This window comes from Rhodnius prolixus, unplaced genomic scaffold (genome assembly GCF_049639745.1).
Source record: "Rhodnius prolixus isolate KJV_2025 unplaced genomic scaffold, Rpr scaffold_4, whole genome shotgun sequence".
NCBI classification, from domain to species: domain Eukaryota; kingdom Metazoa; phylum Arthropoda; class Insecta; order Hemiptera; family Reduviidae; genus Rhodnius; species Rhodnius prolixus.
Genome location: NW_027411614.1, coordinates 37,859,793 through 37,873,872, shown reverse-complemented (window position 1 = coordinate 37,873,872; position 14,080 = coordinate 37,859,793). Strand labels below are relative to the sequence as shown.

At 31.7% G+C, this 14,080-nt stretch overlaps 1 protein-coding gene across 8 annotated transcripts in view; it reads left to right on the top strand.

Annotated features, from left to right (window-relative positions):
* Nucleotides 1-11,209, top strand: part of LOC141455619 (neuroligin-4, X-linked-like) — a 577,612-nt gene extending 566,403 nt beyond the window's left edge. For all 8 annotated transcript variants that reach the window (XM_074130804.1, XM_074130808.1, XM_074130802.1 and 5 more), the window contains 3 exons: nucleotides 741-887; nucleotides 9,305-9,512; nucleotides 9,743-11,209. In XM_074130804.1, the coding sequence (XP_073986905.1) occupies nucleotides 741-887; nucleotides 9,305-9,512; nucleotides 9,743-10,025 (638 nt within the window). In that variant the 3' untranslated portion in view covers nucleotides 10,026-11,209. The remainder of the gene's footprint in view (nucleotides 1-740; nucleotides 888-9,304; nucleotides 9,513-9,742) is intronic.
* Nucleotides 11,210-14,080: the final 2,871 nt, after the last annotated feature.

Below are 14,080 nucleotides of genomic sequence, written 5' to 3'. Positions count from 1 at the left end.
TTAATGTCCTATTTCGCCTACTGAGGTGACATGAAATATCAAAAATTAATTCTGTAATTATTAAGAGATTCGCAGTTTGCTTGGATTGATTATTGTTATTAATTACTTTTCTTATTAGGAAAGTTTGTTGAACTTGTCTGGACTGTATTTCACTTTTGGATTTGATAATTTTTTTTATAAAAAAAAAAGGATAATAAAGATATTTGTTTAGTTTATTCTTAAATCTCTGCTTAAAAGATGATTTTTCCATTTTATGCTGACTTTGATTTGGAATGGACATGAGTTTGGGTTACAAATATTTATATAATTGTTTTATTTTAAAAGTTAATGGAGATATTTATATTTTAAAAAGTCATACCTATATATGTTGAAAAGATATGAATTGGTTTCTGAATAAGGCTTAGACAATTTTTTCTGTATAAAGAAACCACATCTTAATCTGAATTGAATTTCTTTTTGGGAAAGGGTGTGTTGAAAAAGTTCGGTTGAGACTTAGAGCTTCAATAATAATATTGCCTCAATGCATGTAATAGCGGGGCAAAAAGTTTGTAACTTTATCAATAATTAATTATGTTCTAACCCTTATGCTGGGTACATTAATTTGCAACTATACTTTTATTACTATTTAATAGCTTAATGTTTTTGCTAGGGCATAGAAAACTGGTTTTAACCTGTGCTCTAATGGCCGCAGTCCTACGAAGTTCATTTAGTGAGTAACAATTTCTGTTCTTTGTTTACAGCTACAAAGCCACGCATGAAAAGCCATTACCGTGGGCATAAAATGGCCATCTGGCTAAATCTAATTCCACAATTACATCAACCAGGCGACCAGGATGTGAGCATGAGGCATCATCACTTTCACGAAAGAGCTAACCATTATTATTCTGGTTAGTGTGAATACTAAGATTATTTAGCTAGATTTTCAGATTACTGAATTTTATTTTAGTTCTCTTTCGTTTAATTAGTAGCAGCACTTTGAGAGTAGGATGCCAACTTCGATCATATTTTGTAATGAAGGATTACATTGTAGAGATCTTGGAAAAATGGATTTTATGTAACAAACGCTACACCTAAACTTTCAATTTGGGTACTGACCGCTAGACGATTCTAAGTCATTGTTTTGTCGGCCATTCGACAATGTAGTCTGACAGAAAATGCCAAAAGTTGGGACAGAGTATTATTATTTTTATAAATATTTAAGGCGCGTTTATACCTGAGTTATTGGCACCCGGAGCTTTTTTCAGTTCATTGCCGGCCACCGAACAGTATTCTCTCTTTACTGCCTGTGATAGGCATCACCGGACATTGAGATGTAAGAAGCTCCTAGGAATTATAAACTGTCAGTTAAATTGAAATTTGTTTTTTTCAGGATTAATTCTTTTATTTTTTGTACAAAACAGGAAATTTGGTGTGATTTGGTTTAAATTGCAATTTAGTACACAAAATTAATACAATAATTTAGATTAACGATTGTTTACAAAAACTTTCCGAGATCCAGTACCAAAAAGAAGTATCGAATTGCTTTGTTGACTTTAGGTTGATAAAAATAGGCACGTCTGCTCATTTAGCAAGAGCAGTATGGGCATTATTTCTCCTCTCCTTTTAAAATCTGCAGTTTCTATTCGTTCCAGATACCGCTTCTTCAGTTTCGCTCTGAAAAGGCAACACCCCGATAGACATCATTGAGTACATCCGTCTCAGGATAGATCAAGATTAGCCTCATGATTTCCCTGCCATAATTCTGCAAACTGCTGCCTAAGATCACGGAAGACTTGGAATTGTTACTTCGATGTGCCTTCTGACATTCCTGGGTTCTTGGATTAACTTAAGTCTTAGTACAAATTTGGTAAACTAACTTGTTGTGGTAGCAGCATATGCATAAGCTGGGTTATCTTGGTGCCGATTCTAACTCATGTAAAATATCTTACCTCCCCTTCTGGTTCATCTTCTCTGTTTTCTTTTTCTAGAATGGTGAACAAGGGTCACACAGCTGGTGTCAGGCTCAGCCCGTACCTCTTTACCATTAAAAACGTGCTTCTTTACGTTCGACGCACGTGTTATTTGGAGGGCAGTTAAAGAATAAAATGAAACGCCTCTAATACGGCTATCCCAGTAGCCATCTTTTAGACTACTTCTCTAACATTCCTTGCAAGTCATCCTCCTAAGGCTTCTGCGAACTATTAATACTTTAAAAATATCAGCTAAATTCAACCGAGTTCCCAATTTTTATACAAATCGGAAATGCAAATTTTTAAAAATATATTCTATTGATTTTCTATCCATTTTCTAATATTATATCTTTGTCAGTTTCAGAAAAGATGTCCATATGTCCAGATTTTTATTTTTCATTATTTAGTATTGACTCACAATTTGTGAGGATTCTCACAAAGATTAGCAAGAAATTTGTTTTGATAATCCGTCTCGCAGAGTTTCTGCTAAAGGAAATTGGCTCTAATGTAAGCCTAACTCAGCACAGAAATTTATGTTAAATACCGGACTTTATATTATTGCAAAGTATATAAATCAAAACTCATTTCGAATTGTTATAATATTCTATCCTCTTAGTAAATTTATGATTTCTAGTAACTTCTTTTGTGTGGCTATGTTTCCAAATTAAACTTATTTTTAAATTTGTTACTATTCTGCTACACAGAGTTAATTTGTTTGATGCTGATAAATTTAGTACTTTTGTTTAGCACTACTGTGGTACTGTTGAACTAATTTATGACCATGTTTAATTTGTTAAGTTTTCCCTCTGTTTGGAAACTAATTATTGTAAAGTTGTTCAATAAAAGAAAAGCTCTTTTCCTTCCTAAATCTCTAATTCAGCCTGTTATCCGTGGTAAATAACAATTTTATTGCACCTGGTTCTTTTCTCTCCCTAAATAATCTTTTCTATCCCATGAAAATTGCAGAAAATTTGAGATCCTACTTTATCTCTGTAAATAAAAGTTTGGTTTTAGTCAAGAGTGTTTAGAGTGTTATTGATTAGTCTAATTTTTATCTTGTATTTCAGTTAGAAAACTAGAGCGGAATTTCTATCTCATGGTATATTTTACCTTCACTTAAAGAGATGGTTCTAAAGTTATAAATGGAGATATTTCAGGAAATACATGTTTTTAAGTTGGCAGTGAGAATAATTGGTCTGTTTGCAAATCAACCGAAAAAAGGGCACAAAACAAAAAAGCTGTAACCTCAAATTTTGTGTGCTATTGGTTTCACTCAAATCACTTAGCTGTGAAAGCACCTTTTACTGATTTTAATAAATAAAATAATCACATTATTTAATATGACATTAATCTCTACTTTAGATACTTTTATATAAACCTACTTAAGTTTCCACTTTTGGCATAATATCAAATCTAATCATATTTTGTGCGATACTCTAAAAATTTCAATTCTTGAATAATGCGCTTTAAATAAATAGCATTTCAGATGTAGATTTTTCACATTTGTAAAAACCTGTTTTCTGCCTAAATTGTATTCCAACGGTTCTTGAGGCTTTTTCTCCTAACGCGGCCAGTTTTTCCATATGGCTCACAATATGTTAAGGAAGTGTTGCTAATATTTTAAATCCTGTATTATTGTAAACTGTTGTTTAGCTGTTGCTTACTTAAATAGTATTTAATTATATATTTTAGTTTTCTAAAATTTTCTTTTGAACAATTTTATAGCATCAAAAATTTAAATGGATTTTTCACTCACTTGGATCAGAGATGCTAGTATCTCAGGTTATAAAATCAAGTTAGGAGTATTAATTATATCAGTTTACTGAATTTACATTTATAATTATTTCACTAAGTGTACAAGAATAAAAAATCTATTGTTGAACCCTCACATGTCGATCTCTTACATATTTCTTGTCTTTTTCGTTTCTATCAAACACAATTTCAAAAAATGGTTTATTGTAACTAACATTATATAGTTTGAAGATTAATATACTTTTCTAAAACGAATTATACCAGAAAAATTATTATGTGAGCAATTAGTACATACATCAATTTTACAGAAAATTGTAAACGATAAAAACTCTGGATTACTCAGGATGCCATAAATTCTAATATTATGTAAATGAAACGACTGTACATTACAAGAATTAGCACTTTAGAAGGAAATCTATCTATCAGTAGTGCCTTAATCGAATTTTCCTTGGGAAATGTTTCATAAAAGAGATGTAGGTCTACAAAAGAGCAATAAGTATGGCAAGTATGTAGAAAATGGTAATAATTTTTTTATTTTTTAGAAATACTCCAAAAAAGTAAAAATAATCTGTTAAGTAGTACTTTAGGTACAGAAATTTTATCTAAATCCGGAATTTTATTTAAATTTGTTTCTCTTTAAATAATAGGCGGAAGGATTATTTCATTCACTGAAAGGGTACTTAAGAAACGTCCCCATCTTTCAGATTTTTTTTTTTTATCTTTTTTTTTACCATCTTTCAGATATGGCATTAGTCGAATTTTTTGTTAATAAAAGTTTTAAATATACATGCGTGCAATGAATTTACGAAGTTTAAATAAAATGTTGGAGCCGTTTCCGAGAAAATATCACAAAACAAATAAACCATTTAGATAAATGGCACATCCGTTTAAGGATTTTTCTTTGCTAAGTTTCTGTCAGGTCTATTGGAAATATTCAGCTTACAGGTTTACAATGTGTGGGAACGGATTGGCCTGCAAAAAGTGTTGGTAGAGCTCTAACAAGTATTTTGGTCGACCATCCCAAAGGTGTCTTAGGTACCTCCACCTTCGTCTAAATCAAAATTGACAGCGGTTCCATATTAGACATAATATTCTGGTAGGTTCAGGGAAGTTTCTGCATTCTACTATAAATTGACATCAACTAGGCCATTTTCATCACCTCACTTTTTTTTTCATAGCATATTCAACGTTTAAGTTGGTGGATACTGCAAAATCATATTTCTCAACTTAAAAAGATTTTTCTTTTTTCCTTTCTTTAGGCTAGACGTTAATAATTACCTTCAAAGTAACAAAGAAAAAATATGTGAGGCCTTTTCCTTTGAAATACAAAAAACTGCATGAGTAAATTAATAATTCAAGTCCAGTCAAAAACTAATTGATTTTAATATTTAGACCAAGTACGACACCCCATTAGCGGAATGAGTCTGGGCCACACAAGCTTAGTTTGCGTCCTTCAACATCTTATACCTATTTTTCTGGATAAACGAAGAAGGAGTCAGGAAATCTGGTATTCACAAGTTCGTTCCCACGTTAATCTATATAAAGTTACGAACGATTACTTCCGTCTGGGAAAGCTCCCGTTCTTTGGACTTCCTAACTAAGCACCTCGATTAACAGAAGAACTTAATTTTCCACTTTGTTTTTTTTTTCTCTTTTATGAATATTCAAATAACGGTCTTGAATGGATCGTCGTACTGATAGACATATTTTAAATACAACAAATAATCATTTCTCAGCTATAAATCGATTCCAATAAAAAGTGGAAAACTGGATAATAAATCAGTTGAAGACTGACTAATGTAGATGAATCAAGTAAGAAATGGAGCTCAGTACAAAAGAGAAATGGCCACAAAAACAACTAATGCTACATCGCTGTTTATGCTAGAACAATTGTACAAATCAATAAATGGAGAGAAATTCAATTCCTCTTTCACCATGGCTACACAACCATTTAGCAAGATCCTGGCTATTTCAAATCCTATCTTTCATCATCCGCCGAGCTTTCAGTATTCTACAGATTCTTTTCTTAATGTCCTCTATTCTTTATAGGCTATTTCCTTTTATCTTCTATTGCCAATCCAATAATAAACACAACTAGTTACCATTCTTCTTGTACTATATGTTTCTTCCAGTTAATACTACAAGCAAAAGCTAATTGTTTGGTACCCACCTTACATTTTCAAAAACAAGTTTCTATGTTACAGATAACATTAGCTTTAAAACAACAACGTAACATGGCTATTTTATGTGGGTAAGATGTTGCTTGTATAAATCTCCAATTGTCACGTAGTAAAATTCCTGGCAAACTCCTCAATACTGGATTTTATGTGTGTATTTTTGAGTAATAGAACCATTACTATCAATTTACTAGTACTAGTACTGTTACTAGTGCGTTCTGTCTTCTTTTCATTGACCAAACACTGGATTTTATTTTAATGAATTAAGGTAATGAAGCAGCAGCTCTTTCACTTGAATTACGTCTTTTGTGATTAATGGACGCATTCGGTTTTTGAAACTGGAACAAAAATGATGGTGAAGCAATGTACAAGCAACTAGCTTGACACTAGTTGAAAATTGGCAGTCATTCAATCGAGTGTTGTATCTTACTCATGTGTTGTGTCTGCTAGTAAAGATACGATAGAAGCTTGTTGGAAGTCAAATTCTCTTCATCAAACTGATGGTGATGGATCAGCAAATAAATGCTGCTTCGAAACTGTAAAAACATGCGTGGTACTACGGATAAAATCAGCGGTATTATTCAGCTCTGCAGTCCAAAATGCTATATGATGTGAAATGAAAATTTGACTAGGTTAAAGTGAACTAATAAATATTTCAGATTAGTAATAGTAATTCATACGATACACTTCATTAACTGTAATTGTTGGCACATACTTAATATTATCTTTTCACTTAACTTTTTTTTCTTCTAAGTGCCTTTCTTAGTGAATTAAATACTTAATTTGAATTTGCTGATATTGCTTATAATGTGTACATTTTTACGTTATCCTTCCTAATAGAATGATAATTATTTGAAAGAATTTAATATTTAGATTTCATATTTCAAATATTTTTATAAACAAAATTAATTCCCTTTTGTTTTTTTCAATTTAAGGCGCGTCAACATCGTAGGTCATTGGTGCCCGGAGCCTCCAATCGGAGGTTCCGGATTATTCTTTACAGACAACGCTGTGCGTCACCGGACAGTTAGGTGTAAAAGCTCACGAGAAGAGAAAATCCAAGGGCTAGAAGCTGCATTCGAACCCGGTATCTTCGCGAGGAAATGCATTTCGATGATCACCTAGCTAATGACTTCCCTTACATTATTTTGATTATACTTTGAAGCGTCGGTAACGATAAACATAAAAAACTTATCAAACACCAATTCCCATGCAATTATGTTTCGAATGAAACTTTCCTTTGACTACAAAATTTTAAATTCTGCGACTTTGCTTTATCTGCAACACACTTACACTTCAATTTTCAAAATCAGTGGGAAAAATTTCATTAAAACAAGAAAAAATGAAAAAGTATTAATTCTTTAAATATAACAACTAAATGAAAAAACATGTGCAAAGAAACCGATTAAAGTAAAAAAAATAAACTTTGAATGTAAATACAGAAAAGTAAATAAAAAAAAAAAATTGTATACATATTCAGAAAAACTTTTTTAAGGAAATGAATTGAGGGTGATTGCCAATACTTAGGAGAATGAGAGGTGAGACTTTACTTGAGTTTTGAGGAAACTTCTAGAAGATGGACCAAGTTTGTATTGAAGTGTTATTTAATGGAGCGGCTGGTCTCGATTTAGAACGGACCATTTGATCAGGCTCTTTGAATACATTCTACTACTATCAGAGTTTACACCTAAATCACGTTTGCAGGCCACACTATCCCAAGGGAAAGCTATCCATACAAATAAATCCCTATACTAGCACTAGCACTCTTCAAATATATTCGCACAATTTAACTGGATAAGTTGAAGGTTCCAAATGTTACTATGGCCAGACCTAAGAATTTTTAGAAATATAATAAAATTATATGACTTTGCCAAAGGAAACGAACGATGAAAGTTCATTTATTTGTTGAAACGATAAAATCCAGTGGCCTGTTTCCTTGAAAGCGTGAATTTATATTTATTTATTTTTTTACTCAGAAAAGACTTGAAATGATTAAAATAAAATCTTAATATTTAATAGCCTATCTTAAATAAAATAAAATAAACATTATTACTGACTGTACGGTAAGCTGTATGAAAAAAGAGGTAATTAATTTGTAATTTTTAATTGGAGAAGATACTTTATAAAGATAACAGCAACCCCACAAAAAATGTTAAAAGGAAAAAGCTTTTACAGCATTTTTTTTTTTTAATTTAACAAAAGATAATGAATATTAAAATCTGTCTACTACTAGATTTGACATTTACTTTAAAAACAATAATAAATATAACAATATTACATATACTTTTGTTGATATACTATTTGACTTTCTATTTTCTCTAACGGAAAATGGTGTGACCATGCCAAATTGGCGATACAAACATCCGTTGTGGTTTTTAGGAAATGGAGTGAGTGTGATCAAAAGATCTTAAAAACGAAAAATAGCAGAGAGATGAAAGTTTATACTTGAATTATGTCGCATCAGAGGAGAACCTGTAACTTAGCGATTTAAATTCTTCAATCCGAGTGACCACCTGATTGGATTTTTTCAAGAATGCCGCTACGATTATCTCTAAAACTTCGTTCACACATTAAATACATATGTAATCAATAACATAATAATTTTTGCAGACAAAATCTTGTCAGATCATTCTAAAGGGTGACTTTAGTGTAATGCAGTTTTGTAGTATAGATTATGTTAGTAATAAATAGTTAAATAGGTAAAAAAAAGTTTAAGTTAGAACTCGAGAATTAAAGAGTTAGTAAGTCGGGTTAATGTTCATACTAAGGGTTTTTTTTTAGTTAATACTCAATAATAGTTAAAACATGAACATAAAAAAGGTTTTCGGTTAGCTACAATTCTACAAAGATAAGTACTAGTCCTTTATTTTCAATAGAAATGGCTAAGGAGTTTTGGTTTTAGTTTTCAAATTGAGAAGAAATTTAGCTTCAAATTCTTTTCCTACTTGTTGCTTAAAACAGATTTTCAAAATGGTATGGCAACTAATTTTTCTTTGTCACCAATAAAATTCCAATAAATATTCTTTAGTGAAGGCAATTTGAAATATTGCAGTCTCTTAAAAACTATATTCAAGCCTCTTCAATAACAAAAGTTAAACTCGGGATTTTCTTCTAATTATTTTTCAATAAAAGTTGTACAATTAATCATTATTACATATTCGTACATCCCTTGATTAGGTGCTTCTTTAGGGGTAGGAAAGATATTGGTCTTCAAAAAAAATGTCTATCGTCGTAAAAATTTTTCGTCATAAGTTGAGGCCTGATGAATTATTAACATAAAGTTAATCTTTTATAATCATTTGGTTTCTATTTTATCTCACTTTTAAATAGTTTGTAACATAATGGAATTTTTTCTCCTTTATAAGCGATATTTATATTTGGTTCTTTTAAATTAGATAAAGAGATTCTTGATTTGCTTTTCCCTAGGTGCAATCAGAGGGGAATCTTTCACTAGGGTTCCACCTACTGTTGGTAGCGGCAGCACATCATTACCTGGCGAACCGTTGGAATGTCCTCCTAATGTGACTGGAGCAAGTGATGAACCCCTAAGTTTGTCAGATCTTGGACCCCCTCTTGCTGCCGATACTGCTGGACGTGATGATGAAACCGATGTGTTGGAAAAACATTATTATAGGTATTATTTTTTTGTTTTGTTTAATCTAAACCATACATCATCAAAATTTAAAGCATCTTCATTGCAACATTTTATATAGATTTAAGGGGTATTGTGATTTCCATATTCTTTTAAAAGGTTGCTGTAAGCATGAGGCAGATATTGATCATATTGATAATAAACAACAAGTTTATCTGTATACAAATTTTCCCCTTGCATTGATTAATCTCTTATACAATTTTTTCTTGTAGCACGAGCACCGCTTTTGGAGTGACAGTTGGTGTAGGGTGTTTACTTCTGGTGCTGAATTTGTTGATATTCTCGGCTATCTACTACCAACGGCGTAGACAGAACTCATCAAGAGAATCAGCTTCAGCTGCACAAAACGAACAACTAGAAATCAAGACACTTTCTGAATGTTCTTCTGTTAGGGTTCCTGTCAAACAGCCACCTGTTCCTCCAGTACGCACTTCGTCCGTACCACCGCCAGGAACTGTCAAGAAAAGAGTACAGATACAAGAAATATCTGTTTGATTATTTGTGTATTATTTGTATCTCAAAATAATTGTACATAATGCCATAAGGACTATTAGAACTTTTAATGGAAATAATTTGTATTTTACAGTAAGCACTTTGTTCAATTGAATAAGGATTGAGGAGTATATCTTATTGCTGCAAAACACAATTCCGTAATTGTGTTTTACGAGTTAGATTCTTTTCAAGATACACTCTATCGGTCAGAATGATAAAAGAAAATATTACATCTGGCATTTTTGAGGAGGTAAAAAATTATATAGCCTAACTTTTTATTGAGATCATCTCATTCTCTCAGCCTTCCTCAATGAAAGGATAATCAATCACAGACTTTTTTTTTGAACTATTTTCTTTTCGGCTTTTAAAATAAAAAGCTTTAATTAAAAAATATAGTTCAATCAACTTTTTTTTGCGTTCAGAAATACTTGAAGAAATTAATAACCTCATTCTTTTGTAATTAATATTGTTTTCCATTGTAAAAAGAAAAGGTTTGTATAAACTAATAATTGAAATCGAAGAGATTATTAAATAAAATGGATAAATCATTAAGATAAAATGTTTTATCAACTTAAAGATATATTTCTACAAAATTAACAATAAAATAAACGTATAAGCCAGGGAGGTGTTCACAATGTAAGAAAGTAAGATTGACTTTCAAAAAAATGAATTAAAGTGTAAAAGTGTTTAAAAAATAAATAAATAAAACAACATATGAGTTCAATCTTTTGAGGTAAAGACGCTTTTTAAGTGTTCTGAAGAAAGCAAAAGTGTATCTAATGATAAATTGTGGTTGTTCAGAACTGTTGACGAATTAAAAAAAGGTTGTTAAAAAGAATTATTTATAGGACTCTTAATAAACAAATGACTTACTGGAAAAAAAAAATTGTGCGAATGGAAGGAACAAAAATAAAGCTCCAAGACTTTAAATTATGTGCAAATAAGTTGGCCATAAAAAGTTTTAAATAATATTTGTAATAATCGAATGCGCTTCACCAATTTAATGGTTGACTGTAAAAAGGGTGTGTCTTAAGAAGTCACATTTACAGCAAGGTGCATTTATTAATAAATTAGACTGTATTGTTTTAATTCATTTCATTTTAAGCGATGAAGATTGAAAAAAAAATACAAAGGAAACTAATGTTATAAAATAAATGTCCTCACCTTAAATAAAAAAGTAAATAAAATTGTTTTTTGTTTTATGTAAGAAAATTCTATTTATTTATGTTCAAGTTCCAATCATTTTTAATTGGCCAGGAAAACACTCGCACGAACTTCTATATCAGCACTTCTTACATAAATAAATAACTTGAGAACTGATGTTAGAATTGATTAAATTGAAAGTGTTTCTTGCTCGTCAAACGAACTTTCTTTCGAGATTACGAGTACGACACCTTCTCTAAATGATTTGAAGCAGACCTCCGCAGCCAGTGTAGACCAGGGTTTACATCACCTTTTGAAATCTGAGTGCCAGAATTGAATAATTTGTTAATGGAGGGCTGGCCAATCTTTCTACATAAGCATATTTCTCATGTCATTTATTTCTATAATAATAACATTATTGATAAAAACTGATTTTCAATATAACTTACAATTTAATGTTGGTTTTTTCATAATAACAAATAGAACTTCAAGTTGTCTATCAGGCGAGATCAATGTTCGGACTTCACACAACTTTCTCTAACCAAAATTTTCGAATTATTTTTAAACTGGAAGTGATAGTCACTTAATTAGTTGGTGGGAATTGAACTTAGAGGTAGCTGGCTCACATTTCGGAGTGGATTCATTGTCACGTACGTGGCTTTCAGCCTTCTTACCTTATCAAACCGTGCCATATTCACATCTTGGGACTATCGAAAAATAATTTATGAAAGAAATGTTTGAAATAAAAAGCTCAGTAATAAGTACATATATCACTGAAATATAGTTGTTGAAATTAATAAGGGGAGAAGTGATCGCCTGCTCGTGGTGCCCCCTGCGTAATCTAAACGGTCAACAGTGCACCAACCTGAATGGGTTAGGCCATCGGAACGTCTCAGGAAGTAGGAGTTTAACATCCTACAAAATTCTGAAGGTTCTCAAGGCAAGTGTAGAGGCCTAAAGGATGCAACTCCTCCATTACACTAGGGGATTGTGGGCCAATCCTTCATTTATATTGAATAAACGCCTCTACACCGCAAGGTAGATGAGGTGGAGACTAAGTAAGCAAGTAAAACTAATAAAATTGTTTTCTCTAACGAGAAATATGTTGGTCAGGCTCAGCTTTGGAGCCTAATATGAAAATGTCCCACTGCCTATGTGGCTGTAGCGTTGTGAAGTTTGAAGAACTACTTATACCTTTCAACCTGATCAGAATGCAAACATACCTCTAAACTTTAAGGACTGATTCTCCTTAACCTAACTGAAACGAAACATACACAAAAAAAAAGTCTAAGAAGCGTTGGAAACAGGTGGAATCCACTATATTTTATTCTTCGCACGCACTGAAAACCCATAGATCATTGTAAGAAGCCTGAAGTAATTAGTGTATGCTAGCAATTAATTATTCAAATTATTTTTTATTTATTCTACAGCAATGTCAATTTGAAGAAAGTAAGTTAAGTAGTTTTTACTATAAATACTTTTCAGACGAGAAGCGACAGTAGTTAGCATGCATGCTTGCTGGCGTAGCAAAGATGGAGACGATTCTCTTAGATTTTCTGTATCCTGGAGGCCTCTCCTCTCTCATTAAGAGAGGATTCTTACCCGGAGTTCACTGAGAAGGATAAAAGGCTCCAATGAAACCACAGAAGTAGACTATCAATTTTAGAAAAGTCATGCTGGTATCTTATTTACTTTACTACTTTATTTAATTCTCCTACGGTAAAATGTTTCAGAAAACGATCATAAAATATTTTTTAATTATGAAAATCACCTAGAAAGAATTAAGGCACCACGACAGTTCAGTAATTGGAGACGAAGCCCGCAAAACTAAGAAGTATAGTGGTACTGAGTGAGTTCCATTCCCAGTCTAGGCCTTGGATTCTATTTAATAGTTTTTGTGAGAAATTTATAGTAAAGCGTGTTTGCTTATCGCCTCCGTCCGTTAGTTGCATTGAAGAGATTGTGAAAACATTATTTTAACTGCAAACCATAAATTTCGTTAATTTTTTACAAATCTCAATAATGCTTTTTAAATCCGTAAATTATTAATATTAAAAAAATTTTTTTCTTTAATTACAATTGAATGTGCCCTTAGTCAAGGAGCGATTTTTTTCCTCATACAAAGACATTGAAGACAGACCACATTATTTCTGCATGCTCGATGACTTCAGTGTAAACCGCCTTTAACTGTTTGATTTGGTCACGGTGTCCTGGTAAAGATGTAGCGTTAAATTTGGCGAGGGCCTATTCTGAACAGTTTGGTATTATGGTTGAAAAAAGTTCTTCTTTAGTTTTAGAGGTAAGACTTGGGACCTTATCCTAGCAGGTATTTTTATATATAAGAGTATATAATTATTACTACTTATGTGTGGATTAATCTGGGATTTACGTTTGAAATAGATACAGGAAAAAAGTAAAGTTTACTTTTCTTAAATGAGATCATTTATATGTTTGAAGTATTAAATATGTGTGCAGATAGATTGATTGATTAGAAAATGACTGTCTAAATCAACTAATGACATCATAGGTATTTCTGAAGTTAGATTAGGCAAAGAAAATATAATTTGGTTACATTTTCGCTTATTAGAAGAATGGAACAAAATGGGAGAAGCCTATTGTGCTCTTTTAAGGTCTTATTATTATTGATTATTGTAAATATTATTGTGAACTACAGAGAATGAAGGGGCTTTGAGTCGGCTTCTTGGCACTCCGACACGCGAACACCAGCAATCTATGGTGTTCAATGCCTCAGAATTGTCTTAATTGCATATTTATTTTTTACGATCACCGCCAGGTTTGATACCGTAAGTACAAATATGTTTGTTTTCATGGGAACCTATTTCTATATAATAGCTTTCTTTCAAATAATAATAAAAGAAATAGTTATTAGGTTTACACAAAAAAACAAAAACAAA